Source organism: Hakea prostrata, chromosome 2 (assembly GCF_041222555.1).
Source record: "Hakea prostrata isolate BN-2017 chromosome 2, UWA_Hpros_2, whole genome shotgun sequence".
NCBI classification, from domain to species: domain Eukaryota; kingdom Viridiplantae; phylum Streptophyta; class Magnoliopsida; order Proteales; family Proteaceae; genus Hakea; species Hakea prostrata.
In genome coordinates, this window is record NC_142601.1 from 4,540,304 (window position 1) to 4,556,299 (window position 15,996).

Consider the following 15,996-nt stretch of genomic DNA (forward strand, 5'->3'; position numbering starts at 1 on the left):
GAATTAGGGAGGTGCCTCCACAGTATTTTGTTGAAACTTAAGAGTCTTATATGACTGTTGTATGTCCAGCTCTGATTCATGTAGCAGAATGTTGGCAATTAAAGAATTGTATTGCGAGGCTATATATGGCAGGATGGGGATGTTAAGATGGATTTGCAAAAAGACTAGGTAGGTAAAGATAAATTAAGAGAATGACCATATTGGAGCTGACTCCTGACTCGTGACTCTTGAGTTGTCCCAATGACAAGCTCCTAGATAGTAGTTTGAGGTGGTATGGTCCTGTCCAACGGTGCCTAGGGATAGGACTTCTATGGTTCTAATTGAAGGGCCTAAAAAAGCTTGAGCAGGCATAAAATAACCATAGGAAAAGTTGTTAGGAAGCACGTGTATTGTCTAGATAATAGGTATTGTACCAAGTATGACCTCGGATAGTGCCTATTGGAGGGCAATGATCTACATAGCTGATCCCATTTAGCTGATAAGTGTTTTGGCTTGCTGGGCTGTGCCTCCTCTATATTATCTTTCTTCCTGTATTTTCCATCTTTTGTTTGGCAGTTCTCTCTTCTTTTTTTTAATTCTTTCCCCTTTTATTTCTCATCTCCTTTTTTATGACCTTAGTTTCCCCTACACTAAGGATGTTGTTGTATTGTGAAGGGTGGTTTAGAACTTTAGATAATATCAGGTCTGGGATGTATGCAGGGTAACCATTCACTGCAAGCTACCTCATTTTGCACTGGGACGTTAATGTCAAGTCTGGTCTAACCTCGTGTATTATTTGTTTGTTGGATACACAATGCAATTTACTGAAAGAAAAATGATGTAGAATGAAGTCACCCTCTTTAACAACCACATAACAGGCTCTCAACTTAAATCAGAATACTAATGTCAGTCTCAACAATACATGAATTCCTGTTGTGCTTGAGATTCACTGTCTTGCTTTTTAAGTTCACAGCATAGATTACCCATTGTATGTCCATGTAACTCCATCAACTTATTACCTGATATAATTGTTATCTATTTGTTGATTTTATTGACAGCTCCATTGTTTTATTGAGAACTTGGATGCTTGATTTTGCTGTCCTCCTTCATGCTTCAGCATGTTTAGTTGTCTTTGGTCTATGTGAGTCAGTCCTGTACTAAAAAAAATACATAAACCAATTTGCTTTTGTTTTTTGCTTAACAGTGTAGACATGATAGCTTTTGGTTTTGTCAGTTGCGAAGTCTATGAAACCACATTTCCATTTTTGAGTTTATATTTGTCACTATTTATTTCAGTGCCAAAACTTTTTGGGACTTGTTATCTTTTTCTCTGTCTTCCTGTTTATCACTTTCCCCTTTTTAGAACAAAATTACCATTTGTACACTGATGGCAATGCTAAGTTGTAATAATTTATGTCTCGTGCTTTTAATTTTGTTAAGAAATATAATTTCTTTTTATTTTTCTCCTTCTGGAAATTGAATTTCTATTATGCTTTTTGATGGATGAAGCCTGGCATGTTCCCTATGTCACTACGTGCTTATGTTGAGAGGGCGTTGTCCCGTTGCAAGGATGATTCTCAAAAGGCAGCTTGTCAGAACATAATGAAGGAGGTAAGGTTGCAGAATCTGAAAATATGGTGTTTATGTTGAAATATGGTGTCTTATTTTGTTCTGTGTTACTTCCTTCCCTTTGTTGTGTTCCATCTATCATGTGGTTTCTTTAGAAATATGGTTCTATAGCTTCTACATGTTAGATTTCTACTTTTATGTAGCTTGGGGAAGGGGAAAGGGGAAGATGGGTTGAAGATTTTCAGAACCTCTTAGGTTATTCGCATGAGAGTCTAGGGAACTCGATGACAACATATTGTGGATATTGAATATTAATCGGTTAGTTAGTATGAATATTTTTCTTGGTGCCTTTTAAATTTGTTCATTTGGGAAATCAGGAAACTCCTAAGATTCTACTTCTGGAAGGTGTTTACTTGAAAGAGTTAGGGAACTATTTTGGTATCTGACTTCATTCAGGGGAAGGGTGGAGGTTCTCATGGAGAGTAGTTCCAGTAGCAGTATTTTTGGTGCCTTTGGGAGGAAAAGATTGCTATATTATTCTGTGAAGAGTTTGCTGTTGAGATTGTGGTTTTTGAGAAAATTAGGAGCACAGTGATTCTTTGGGTCTTGATGGAGGATCTATGTAAAAAATTTGCTTTTAGCTGTATCTTCTGTTGCTGGAGTACTACCATGTTCTCTACGAGGCCAAGGGTTGGTAAAGGGGACTTGTGGTCTCCTCATAGTTGGCATATCATATTCCATTGGAGCTAAGCGTCAGGGAGATATGTTGTCTCCTCTACAGTTGAGAATAATATGATCTCCGTAAGTAGTCAAGGTTCAGTAATTGTAGTATTGTACTAGTGGGCCTAGTGTCCTCTTCTAAATTTGGGATGTTTCTGTTAGGGTAAGATTACCGAGGACTTCTGTTCTCCATGGTTGGAATGCCAAACGTCAACTTTGATATGCGTTCTGGGGAAAACTGGGACTTGTTGGAATGGGAATTGCCAAATGTCTAGCCCAGGATCCTACTGAAAAGATCCCCCCCCCCCTTCCCCTGTTTGAATGAGTGTAGAACTAAGCCTGTCTTTGGCATGATTTTAGTTTTTTATTTTTACTGATTTTCAAAAGTTCAGTACTAGAACTTATTTTGGATCGAAATATGAAAATCGTTTTTGGTAACTAATCTATAAAATAGTTCTTTCACTAAAAAATGCGTTTGGCATTACCTTTCTATAAAATGATTTTTTTACAAGTTATAAAACTTCTATTGGAAAAAAAAAAATATATATATATATATATAGCACCAATTGTAGGTCATTCATAATAGTCTTTCATAAGTTTAATTCCAATCAACACATAAAAACACTGAACTTACAAGTCCACCAATCATGTCATACTGAATAATAGAAAGAAAACAGTTAATATATAACCAAAACATATAAACTGAGCATCAATCCTCATAGGCTTCCTTAATGTGGTGTGTAGTTTGTCTCTGGTATGCTTTCCATTTTGTTGTTGCGTACTACCTACGACATTTGTAATGTCCAGGACCTCGTCATCATCATTAGCGGTGTCAGCGTCTTCATCATCAAACTTTTCCCTTTTGGCTTTTTTCAAAAAGCCAAATTGATGCTGCTTGCTTTCTGATAAAATTGTGTATTGTCACACATGCAATCACAACCAATACTTGGTGTTTTGAAACCATACGACAACATCAAAATATGAAGAGAAACAAAGTACAACAGATAAACAGCAAAATGCAATGAGATTTTAAAGAAAAACTAGAAGGATTCTCTCTCAAAGTGGAGTGGATGATGCAACCTGAATTTATTGGACTGAATTGGACTAATCCAAGATCCAGTATTGATGCCTGAAACCCCTATCTATGATTGGGTTTATTCCACCAATTAGTTAAGTAATGGTAAACTGTATGAAAAATTTAAGGTTTCCAATGATCCACGCAGCAAAGGAAGGAAGATAACTCCACAAGAAGCAAAATTCCATCCCAGTTCAAAGCATGCAAATATGACAACTATCACTTAATTCGACAACCTAGAAAGCAATGTCTATTAAAACGAAGATAACGTCGTAGATCCCAATAGAAAAATGCTGCTCTGCCAAGCCCGGTTACAAATGGACATGCAAATTGTAAACATAATTTGAGGAGATTTTCTTTTTCTTTTAACTTGTTTGGTTGGGGGGAAGCAAATACAAAATTTGACTTTCAAAACTGAATGAAGACTATCCAACAGATCCAAACTCCATAGCAATAAGCCATCTATCTGTTCATATGGATTGTTCACGAGAACAGTGATGTGGGGGGACCTACCCATGGTGGGAGATCTTGCGAGATCTCACGAGATATCTCGTTCTTTTAGCTTGGCGAGACGAGATGGAAGGCAAGAGCAGCGAGTTGGGATATCTTGCTCGAGATCTCGCCATATCTCGCCATATTTCGCTATATCTCGCCATATCTCGGCCTGTATCTCGCTGGAACTCTCAATTTTTACCTTTTTTTGTGGATTTTGGCTGAATTTTCACTTGCAACTACTCTTAGCACATCTACAACAAGGAAGATCAATCATTCTCTACTTGTCTTATGAATTTATGATTTAAATGACTTATATAGAACTTCTAATGGTTGTATAATTATTTTATTCTTGAAAATTGAGATTGTGATACTCAATATGGATGGAATTTTATAACATTTAAGTTAGTTGATGCATTTGATATACTTGCTTTTCATTTATATGCCTTAAAGGTTCTATATTACATGTTGTATAACATTGCATCCCTAAGCCTACTACATTTCGGTTTCACACTATGGGTAGACTTAGAAATCATACATAGAGTTGTTTCTAACAAATCCAAGGCCACCAACGTGTTCAAAAGGCCTTAAATAAGCTAAATACCAAGTTTCAACCCAATTGGAACCCTAAAACCCACCGAGATGGGCCACCGAGTTGACGCCAAAAAGTTGTATATCTCGACCGAGATCTCACCGAGATGGTCGAGATCTCTCTTTTTCAAGGTGGCGAGATCTCTCTCGAGAGCGAGATCTTCTACCATGGACCTACCCACAGCTGGCATAGAAGATAAAATACTATTAATATCATATCCCTAGTTGCTATTTCAGTCAGTTAACATTCTTTTGTTGTTGAATCTAGCTAGAAATTCTCTTTTTAGCTGGCAGCAAAGCAACATCCAGGCTGATTTTGTAATGACTGTTATGCGTTATGAATATACAGTCTGGACTCCTATTTCCCACAATTTGAATGATGCAAAAAAGGAACATCTGAAGAAGTTATTATTGCTGTGTGCTAAACAATAAGATATGTACAAACTTGGTATTGAACTGGAGCGGCAATACTCCAGCAATTTCAACCAGTGGGGGTAGTGAACGGAAGCGAGAAAACTCGATCTGAATGTCAAATGCTAATGAGGCACTCGTCAGAGAAAATAAATAACTTACCTGAATATTCCCAGCCTTGGTGGGGAGCCGAGCTTGGTCTTCTTTGGTCTTTCTTCAACCTCCTATTGAATAAACCACAGGAAAAATGAAACTTAAGTAAATAAATTAAGAATGACTATGATCTAAATCAGATATCCCTCAGCAGGCAAGTGGCCGATCAATCTGAGGTGATCTGAATCCCTAAATGGGTCTGTCTATGATAAAGAGATATCTCAACAAAGAGTTTTGTATATGATGATGGAGAGGTCTCTCAAAAAATAACTATTTCTTAAAGTTAAATTCAAGAATAAAACGGTAATCAAGGCATTCCCATTCCAGCACTCTCAACATTAGAAATATTATGACTGAAACAGACAACTGCAAATGCCAATTAATCTCATCTCATAAAATTAAATTCAGGGAAACAAAGAAAGCATGAACAATCTGCAACTTACTACATCCAAAGGGGAAATCCCCATCTGGGTAACAGCAGAAACAAGTCTAAGGCATCGTTCTTTTGTCTTTCCATGTATACATGACATTACCATAAACAATGGAGTCCCTGTCTCTATAAACACTAGGTCACTAGCTGACCTCTCTAAGAAGCTTATGGGAGACAAAGGAATGTAATTAGCAGAGCATCGAACCAGGGGAAGTCGAGCAAGAGAAGAGCCACGTTTTGGGGAGAATGGGGTTTATGAAAAGATAGAGAGGGAAAGAAAGTGAGTTTTATAAAAAGGATGTAATTTACTATTTTAACCCCACATGTACCCATTAGAGTTAGAGTCGTGTTTTAAAAATCACTGAAAAAAAATAGATGAAAGTGATTTTCATGAAAAAAAATAAAAAACAGGTTTAACTTTTGATTTTTTTTTTTACTTTTTTAAAATAGAAATAGCTGCATAAATTGTACCAAACACTAGCATTTCTATTTATTTGAGTAAAAATAAAAAATATAAATCATGCCAAAGACTGCCTAAGCTAACTGTCCCACTTATGGTTTTAAAGTCTGAAAAACTGGTAAACAGTTGGTGTTTTAAGAGATATGACAGTTACCGTAGAAGAATAAGAAGGTAGAGATATACATTCATGTGAGAACTTAAACATAGTGCTTGCCTTATCAATGGGAGCAACTCCATGAAGGCTAGAACTGCATTCCATTACTACAGACAATCGTCAGAAACAACAAACAGAAGCGTTACCAAATGTACACATTACAAAAAGTTCACGACTCTTACTTACTCTTTAACTCCCAGCGTACCTTTCTGAAAGGAAGTATAGAAGAATTAAATAACATCTATTCATTCTGATAATTTCTGATTAATAACATCTATCTACTCTAATAAGGGATAGGCTTAAGCTTGAAAAAGGTTGAGTGTTGGGAAATTTCGTACTCAATACACCCACTATAAAACTGGTGATTGCAAGGGGAACCCATCCAATGGAGTCCCAACCCATATAGCTATCAAACCTAGATTGTTTTTTGGTGGGAAAAAAGTTATTCTTGGGTACCATTCAGTCTCGATTAAGCCAATTAATTGGAAGGTTTAGATATCATTTTGTTGTTTGTTTTGTGATTTTATTTAACAATGTGAAAGTTGAATGCCTTTCAATGATTTCCGAAGTAAATAAGAGCTTTCAGCTTTTCATTTATATGAGATTCAGATAACAATATTGTTGTGTGAGAGTTATGCAGCATGAGAGAGAAGGACAGAGCTTAAGATTGATGGTTGGGTAGGGAAACAGGGTTGCATGGAAGGGGATTTGCAGCGTCAAGTGGCCAACGGAGATGAAGGTCTGGTTCTTAGAGTTGCAGGTCTCCACTGGTTAGAAGAAAGGGAAGAGGGAAAAAGAAGAGATAATATACATGAGTGTGAAGGAAAGGGAAAATTGAAAAGGGAAGTTTATAGGAGGATAAAATGGTCTTTTAAGTTTAGACCTAACGATTCTAGCATAAAAGCAGATGCGTGATAATTTTTGAATTTCCAAGGGACTTCCTTTGTCATTTGTGTTAAAATTAAGGTCCTTCTAGGATTAGCTATGCCCAGTGAAAGGTAAGAGTTCGCCGTTTGCCGTTTTAGTATAACTACTGACACAGCATCAAATGCTGATGAATATAAAGTACAAAATGCCATCTTTCATAATTTTAACTACTTACTTATTTTAAGCTGAAATTGTACCAATAAGATGCTTGTGTGGGTCACATGGATTAACCCATGTGTTTCCATGTGGAAAATAGGTATGCTTAACTAGGCATAGTAATGGGGAAGAAAACCCTAAAATGGAAATGTTTACCTGCTCAATGTTTTTAATTAATCATCACGTTGGTCATAATTGTCATGGCACCTAGGCAACTAGGCATCCAAGAGGGGAAAGAAAATCAAGGCAGACCAAACGAGGCGCCTAGGCAACAAGGCGACATCAGGATGCCTAGAACCACAACAGCGGTTGGGCGCCTAGGCGACGCCTTGACAGCTATGTTGTCAATAATAGGAATGTGGTGGTTGCATTATTTGCTGTCAGAATCTTTGCGTTGTGTCATTAGTCTCTTAGTATTGTCACTAAAAGTTCTAGTTGTGATGTTGTACTGCATCACTAAACTTCATTTCTTATTCCGTTTCAGATGATTACGAAAGCATCTGCTGACGGTACACTTTTTACAAAAGACTGGGATACAGAACCTCTTTTCCCAATACCAGACACGGATGCAGTCAATAAGGAGTATGCCTTCTTTTCTTGTTCAATTATAAGCTTTGACCATTGTGAAATTCCATAGCTTATCAATTATTCTTGACCCTACTTTGTGTTTTTGAATTCATGATATTGTTGATTTTGTGATTGTTAATATTAATACCGGTTGTAGTTGGAGTCCAAATGAAATACCCAGTTCCTTGCTAGTTATAATTATCATCTTTAGCCTTTCACTTGGGGTGGCGGTTTTCGCTCTGGGCCACTCTTTGGTCAAATTAGTGCTGCAATGTGGATTTCCTGCACTGGACTGTTGGATCTCTCACGCATAAATAAATGTCAATTTCAAAGCACAATGTTTGGGAAACCACCATATGAACTTAGGATCTTACATGTAAAGGGAAGGCATCAATCATAAAAAAACATCAGATCAGTCAGGTTAAAATTTTCATTGGAAAGTTTACAAGTTCATGTTTATTGAAAATCTGGAAAAAGTAAGGGAAGGAAAAGAAAATAGAAACGTTGCTTCTATTATATAAAGTTTCTCTTGGTTCTCTGTTTATGTTATGTCCACCATTCAAAGGATCTTCTGAGGTTTGCCAACTAAGAGGGCAATTTCTTTTTCAAAACTATGTCTCATATGATGCTTGATCTTCTTAAATTTCTTTTTTACAGCAGTGAGCAGAGTTCTGGTGCTGTTTCTTCATTACCAAGGTACAAAAGAAGTCCCAGTAGGCGTATCAAAAGCAGGTGGGAACCTATATCAGAGGAGAAACCAGTTGAGAAAGTGCCGTCTGTTAATCATGTTTCAGTAAAAGAGGTTAACTGGGAACATTTCAAAGAAAGGGATGGGATGGTAATCTCTTTAACCTTTCTGGTACAATAACATGTTTTCTTTTCACCCAGGTGATATAGTGCTGAAACCCAGTAAAGATTTCATGTTATGTATGTATTTTTTTTTTTTCAAATGGGCTTTCAAAGAATATTATCAGGCTCCTAATCACCTGGATGATTCCAATCCACATGTGTTTGTCAGCTGATCCAGTTGGCAATGTCATGTTGGTTGCTTGATATGATAGATCAGTGCATCCCTGGAAACGTGTTCATGGGAACTGCTTTAGACAACTATTCTGCATTGTGTGTTCTGATTTTTGTTTTTATTGAAGTCCATGTCCAAATTGAGAGGGATTACTGAGTATACTTCAAAATGAACTCTTTGCAGTTGTCTGGTGGAAAATGTGAGAGCATTGATAGTGGTTGGAATAATTCCAAGCTTCCTGTGTTGCAACATCAAATTCCAAATAAAAATGTTCAAAGGCCGGTTAAGAAACAGCGGCTTAATGACAAACTTGGTACTGCTGAAAATGGTGGTGGTTCCAGTGACAGCGATAAAGAGCAGGGTTTGGCGGCATATTATTCAAGTGCAATAACTCTGGCTAATTCACCTGAGGAGAGAAAAAAGCGTGAAAATCGTTCTAGACGATTTGACAAGGCACATGGACATCAAGCAGGAGTCAAGAACCTCCGGCAGAAGGCTGTTGGAGCTGGAAGTTTGTATTCTAGAAGGGCTAGTGTTCTGGAGCTTAGCAGAAGCTATAATGATGGTGGCAACAGGGCTGTAGAAGATATTGATTGGGATGCCTTTACTGTCAAAGGAACCTGCCAGGAAATTGAGAAGCGTTATTTGCGCCTTACTTCTGCACCAGACCCTGCCACTGTAATTGCCTCACTGTTTCATTCTAACCTATATGCTTTCAACCTGTAGATATTTTGAGTTATAATCTCTCTCGTGTGATAATAGATACCATCCATGTGCTCTATAGCATCCCTAGTATGTCAGTATGCATACACTGTAGAATGAAAATGCTATTTTTCTTACAGGTTAGGCCAGAAGAGGTGTTAGAAAAAGCTCTCCTAATGGTTCTGAATTCACAAAAGAACTATCTATATAAATGTGATCAGTTGAAAGCAATCCGTCAGGATTTGACCGTACAGAGGATACGTAATGAACTAACTGCCAAGGTAGATTCTGTTATCCTTTGTGTCCTGGTAGAGTTTATCCTGAATGTATCAAATTTGGGTTTCCTGTCCCAATGATTTGTTTGTCCAACAATACAGTTAAATTTAATTGTAAGTTCTCTCTCTCTCTGTCACATGCATGCATGCGCATTCACTCTCTCACTGATGATTAGGATTATATTTGATAAAGTTCCATATGGTGATGGTATTAAATCTCATTTTGGAAGGTCATTTCTGCCAGGCTGAAATTTGTCAAAACATGTTTTTCCCATGCAGTAAAACTAGGTGTGTGGGGGAGTAAAATGCCGAAATATGGAAATTTAATGACCAAATTTGGATAAAAGATTGCACTTTTTGAGTAAAATGTTCTAAATTTCAAAACAGGATGACAAAATACCTAAATTTCCAAAATAATGCGTTATTTCATTTTGACATAGCATCTAGTTTTGCCATAGCCATAATTTTCAAGATCTTTTTCCAGGATATTGAACCATACATTTAGCTTTAAGGTAGGTACTGGTTGTTTTGAAGAATTGCCTACCATTTGCCTATAGAAGTAGTTTTTTAGGTTGGAATATCTGTTTCATGCTACCTTCTTTCAGGTTTATGAAACCCATGGACGTTTGGCGCTAGAAGCTGGAGATCTGCCAGAGTATAATCAGGTTTGTACATTTATTAAGAAGATTTGACAATTCTTTTTTCTTTCTTTTTGGATGGGCTGATAGGTTTGTGTGGTTTGGAGTTGTAGCACGCTTCTTTTAGGTAGTTTAAGATCTAGGTCAAGAAGACAAAACTAGAGGCAGGATCAATAGAGACTCAGTAAAATCGGGTTGTGGACAGAATCGACTGAGGATAAGAAGTATCCATGATTAAACATGGATGCTAATGCTATTCTGATCAGTTCAGAGCTTAGCCAGACGCTATTCTTGAATCAAATGTATAAAACTAGATGAAACCTAACTAGCTTAAAAGCCAAGCTACAAGCAAGAACTAAGAAAGTAGTGCAGGTTTTGATGATCAGATCTAAGGAATGGGGATTTGTGGATCAACGATCAATCTAACGAATTGAAGAACTTCATATTCACATTTCACGGTTCATTTATGAATTCTGATATTGATGCAGATCCAGCGTCAAAGAAGCCTTTTTTTTTGTTAGGAACCAACCTAGGGTTGAATGACTCAAGAGGATTTAGGGATTCAAAGTAAAGGGCCTGGAAGGGGACTGAGGGGCTGCAACTAGGATCAAATGGTGATCTATTAGGATGGATGATTCCCTATGAAATTGGACGAATTCTAGTGGTGGGAAGTTGGGTAATTAGGTGCAGGTTTAGTGGCTGCTGGATAGAAAAATAACAAATAAAATTTGGGGCAGGGGGGGAGGAAGAAAGATCCCAGACCTAAATATTTGCCTGCCTAGGTGACTCCAAGAAATGCTTGCTGGGTCAGGTAGAACACTGCCTAGCAGCTTTGAAGGTTCCAGACCTTACGATGATGGAGTCGAAACTGGTTGCAGTTTGATCTCCAAGAGAGGAAATGATACCTGCGGCACTTTGCCCCATTTCATGTTAGTTTATCATAATTGAAATTTAACTTTTACTTATCCACAAGGGCCTTTAAGAAAAGGCTAATAGCTGTACAATTAAGAGTTCCTTTGGACTGAAATTAGAAACAAAAGAGTTTTAAAAGTAACTATGATAATATCCTAAATTCCTACCTAATCCTAAGTAACAGCCCCCTCTTTTTCTTTTCTTTTCTTTTTTTTTTTTTAAATGAATTTGATGTGAACCGGATCCAGGACCACCCAAAGAAGGTCCAGGGAGGATGTCAGTACCCTGCGGCCCAGCCAGCAACCCAGGGAAATTCGGCCAGCGTAGGGTCATCTTGGTCATCTTGGGTACCCCTGGTCCAACCCAATTTGATCTAAGCCCAAACCAGAATCCTTCTAGGAGTCCAAGTATACCTTTATTTTTCTATTTGATTCCTTATTTGTTAATTTATGAAAAAATCCTTGCTAGAATGACAATCCCAATTCCAGTTAGATTCCTAGTTTGAAATTTGAATAGCCTTGTAATGTTGAGTCCTAGTTTGAGTACACTTGCGTAAGGCTATAAATAAGGTCTTGTAGCTAGCTTTTAAAGAGACAGATGGAATTAATGAAAATTTGAAGGTGATATGTTGTAATCGTGAGTTTGCCTTAGGAGGGAAACTTGCGGCTGCTGCAGTTTGTAATTTGCTGCGGTCATCTGCAGTTCTTCAACCTCTCTTCTCCGACAAGTGTAGTCAATTCCTAACCCTGCCCTATCTCATCTTCTTCCCTCACCTTCACAGCCCCTCTTTTCTGTCCCCCCCCCCTGCCTGTGGCAACTCCCCCAAGCCCCCTCCAATCCCCAAACCCTAATTCACTAAACCCAGCCCCCTACCTATCGCAAACCTCCCTCCACCTCTCCCAGTCCCTGCGGCAATATCTATAGTTCTCTACACTCCTCTACCCGTATACCTTCAGTTCCTTCCCATTTCCCAGCTCTTCTCCCTCATTGCAGCCTCCCCTCTATTTTGTTTTCTTCTTTTCTTCTCTTTTTTCTTGCAGCAGCATTGATTTATTTCTCCAGATTTCTAAACCTTGGGTTTTCCTACCCTCTTCCCAAATCAAAACCTTAGATCTCCCAAAACCCTCATCTAGTCTCCAGCCCCATTAGGATTCAAACTCCCCTCCGTTCTCCTTATTTTTTATCCTAACTAGAGCCCTTCTTCACCCTAAGCCCTAGGAAATCCTGCACTTCATCTTCTTCACAAATACCCTAGAAAACCTAGCTTATTTTCACTTAGATCTCTCAAACCCTTCAACCAAAACTTTGTTCCTTTTAGGATTATGATCCCCTACTCCTCTATTACCTTCAACCTAACCCTAATTCTAGTCACGCCTCTCAACCCTAAATAATAAGAAACCCTAATTTCCATCGAACCTTTGATCTCTTAAACCCTAAAATCAGAATTTCAGTTCTGAGTTCTACCCTAACCTTCACCAACCCATTTCAAAACCTTAGAACCCTCAAATCAGCCCCTGTTCCTCAACTGCTGGGTTATAAACCCTAGATTTGGGGTTTACATTAGAATTCCAAAGTAAGAAACTAAATAACCACTGGCTTACCTTTTTGAAAGAAATTCTAAAACAACTAAATAACCACTCGTCCACCCTTTCTAAAGGAATTTTATAATTAACTTGCATGGAATACTACTGCTCTAAAGATTATGAATTTTAAGGACGACTTTAGTACCTCGTCATAAATTGACCCAATATTTAAAACTAATTGAATTATCATTGAACATGGTTCAAATTGACTAACGTAGGACTATTAAATTGACCCAGGTGTGGAGCTTTTGTACTCAACTCATGAATCCATGTTGAGGTCCACTGAGTTAGCCTATCATGAGGGGACCCTAACCAATGAAGTCCAAGTCCATACACCTATTAATTCTAATGGTTTTCTAAGAGGGAAAAATGTCTTATTTGTTGCTGGATCTGCATCAAATGGTTTTGGTGGGGAGTGCAGAAGCACCAGCTGAGTTAATGTTAATGTGGAAAAAAATTGCAATTATGATCAAAGCTGTGGATCTTTTGTCAGCTGAGACATATAAATTAGATATGTAGTCAAAAGTAACATGTTGCACTGTTTTATGGTGAAATTTGTTTTTAGGCATTGCCATCCTTTAGTATATTGTAGAATTGACTCAAATTTGTTGTTTGCAGTGCCAATCACAGCTACAAAGCCTTTATGCAGAAGGAATCGAGGGATGCCATATGGAATTTTCTGCTTACAACTTACTTTGTGTTATATTGCACTCCAGTAACAACAGATATCTTTTATCATCAATGGCAAGGTTGTCACACACCTCCATAGTTCTTTTCTAAATGTGATTATGTAGCTTATGTATTTGCTGAATTACTTACTGAAGGATGCTTCAAGTTCCAATACTGTGACCTTATTATGTGGGAATTTTACTTCAAAGTGTTGGAACCATTGAAAAAAATTCGAGGAAAACTCGAGTCTCGGACCGGTGAAATGGGAAACTTAGGTGGGAAACTGGGAAATTTCGAGGAAACTTTGAACTTTTTCGTGCAAGTTTCGACATGAAGTTTCGATATGTTTTAGGGAGTATTTTAGGGTGGGAAGCATTTAAGCTAATTAGAGTATAAAGAAAGACGTGGTGTGGACCGTGGTCCTAAGGATCCAGATGACCCTTCTAGTAGCCGAACCAAAGTGAGGTTTTGTCACCTCCGCCTTTGGGAGTAACGAGTGATGGGTGGGCATGGTATGATGTCCCCATCAATCCTCCCCGCCTATGAAGAGTTCACCTTTGGTGAGTGAAAGCTCTGGTAATACTCTAGGAAGTTAGGGTCTAGTCGCTGAAACTCCTTGTTTGTAATCCAAGAATCATCGCTTGCCCGGTAGTCTGCACCATCTAATCAGAAAGCCTTGCCATCTTCCATGGGTGGTAGATATGATTCTCATGTCTAGCACGTCTTTCAATCTTCTTAGGTAATGTGGTAAACTACGGTAATGGAGGGGAAGGTGTGATATGGGCAAAAGGGTCTTACTGGTCAATTTCAAAAAGGGACTCTTTATTGTAGGTGGATATGGTGAAGGGATAGTGTGTTGGTCATGGTAAGTCATGAGGTCTTCTACATTGAAGATATTACTTGACCCATATCGAATGGCAAATCAATCACATACGCACTTGCACCATCCTCTTAATTACTTTGAATGTGTCTTCTCCATGAGTATGAAGCTTGCCACACCCACCTATCACTAGTTACTACCAGAGGCGGAGGCGACATAACCTTTCACTTTGTTTCAGCTATTAGAAAGGGTTATTTAGACCCTTAGGACCGTGGTCCACACCACTTTTTATTTTTTCCCTCCTTACATTAGTGTTAGTAGTCATTGAGATTTTATTTCATTGTATGGGGTAGATTAGGAAAGTTTCTATTTCAGTTGGGGTTTGAGTTATTCTCTTTGCTTTATTTCATAAGGCTATTTTAGGAATTTTTTCCTCTTTTAATGTGTAACCACCAACAAGGCACAATTATGAAGAATTAGAAGGGGAAAAAAAAGGAAAAAGCATCAAACTCGCAGCTCTCTCCTGGCGGAACTCGCTCTCTCTCTTGCTGGTTACTTCCTTTGTCTTCCACGGGTCAATTCTCTCCTCCTTTGCTGCTCATTTCCCTTTGGAAAATTCTATTTCACCCTCTCTTCAAAGTCCTATTGTTTTCCTTAGCCTAAGAATTTTTTTCCTTGTTCTCCAAAACCTCACAGCAAGTAAGTTCTTCCCTTCTTACAACTTCTTTTGCATCTGAAAAATTCTGTCTTCACCTCTTCTAGAATCGGCAAGTTTTATTGCCTTATCTCCCCTGCTGCCTTCTCCTTTCTTCTGTTTTTTTTTCCTCTCTCAAAACCTCACGACCACTCTACTGTTTCCTGCACAAAAATTTATTTCTGCTTTTCTCCCTCTTAGCTTGCTGCTGTTAATCTTCTCTGTTTCGTACATTTGCTGACAGCCCCTCTCTGCTCTCTCTTCTCATGCCCTCTTTCCTCTGCATCTCCTTCTTCTCCTTTTTATATGCCTTGTTATTAGTCCCTCTTTGGTGCTTGGTTACATGTTGGTTGGTTTGGGTTTAGGAGTTGAGTTCTTCTTTTGTCTTTCTTCATTGGATGTAAGCTTGCGCATGTATTGCATAAAGTTGATCATATTATGGCTTGCTGGAGTTTTTATTTCTTTGAATGTAATGCCCCTAACCCCCTTGCCTAGTAGCGTGAATTAATCAAATGAGGATTCTAAATTGTTCTCTAAAGTCTTCTTTTTGATATTTGCACATTACTTATAATCTTGCTTGCTGAATTTTAATTCCATATTGTTCTCTAAGCGTGAATTCAATCATGTGCTGTGCAAACCTCACAGTGTTTTAGCTAGCTTAGGGTCTTACTTCCTTGTAGAATACCCTAGTTTCTAGGGCTGTCCTACATCAATGACCATACAAGACGTTGTAAGGAATGGTGTGCATAGTCTAGGTCTGTATAGATTATGACCTTGGATAGAGCCTGTGGAGGGCAAGGATTCATGTTGCCAAACCCATTTAGCTGAGGTTTTCTTTACATCCTGAACTGTGCCTTTTACCTTACTATGTTTTGCTAAGGGTTCATGTAGCTAATCCGATTCAGTTGGGATAAGGTTGGTGTTGACTTGGACCCCTTGGCTGGCTAAGCATGTAGTCACCCCTTCACTCCCTAGAGTAGCTTTGCCACCACTTGACA

At 38.2% G+C, this 15,996-nt stretch overlaps 1 protein-coding gene across 4 annotated transcripts in view; it reads left to right on the forward strand.

Annotated features, from left to right (window-relative positions):
- The window catches only part of SAC3A (SAC3/GANP/Nin1/mts3/eIF-3 p25 family), a 46,089-nt gene that overhangs the window by 24,861 nt on the left and 5,232 nt on the right, over window positions 1-15,996 (forward strand). For 3 of the 4 annotated variants that reach the window (XM_089143910.1, XM_089143914.1, XM_089143912.1), the window contains 7 exons: window positions 1,489-1,590; window positions 7,602-7,699; window positions 8,342-8,522; window positions 8,889-9,383; window positions 9,548-9,688; window positions 10,288-10,347; window positions 13,434-13,564. In XM_089143910.1, coding sequence (XP_089000036.1) covers window positions 1,489-1,590; window positions 7,602-7,699; window positions 8,342-8,522; window positions 8,889-9,383; window positions 9,548-9,688; window positions 10,288-10,347; window positions 13,434-13,564 — 1,208 coding nt within the window. The remainder of the gene's footprint in view (window positions 1-1,488; window positions 1,591-7,601; window positions 7,700-8,341; window positions 8,523-8,888; window positions 9,384-9,547; window positions 9,689-10,287; window positions 10,348-13,433; window positions 13,565-15,996) is intronic. The other variant, XM_089143911.1, reaches the window with a different exon arrangement.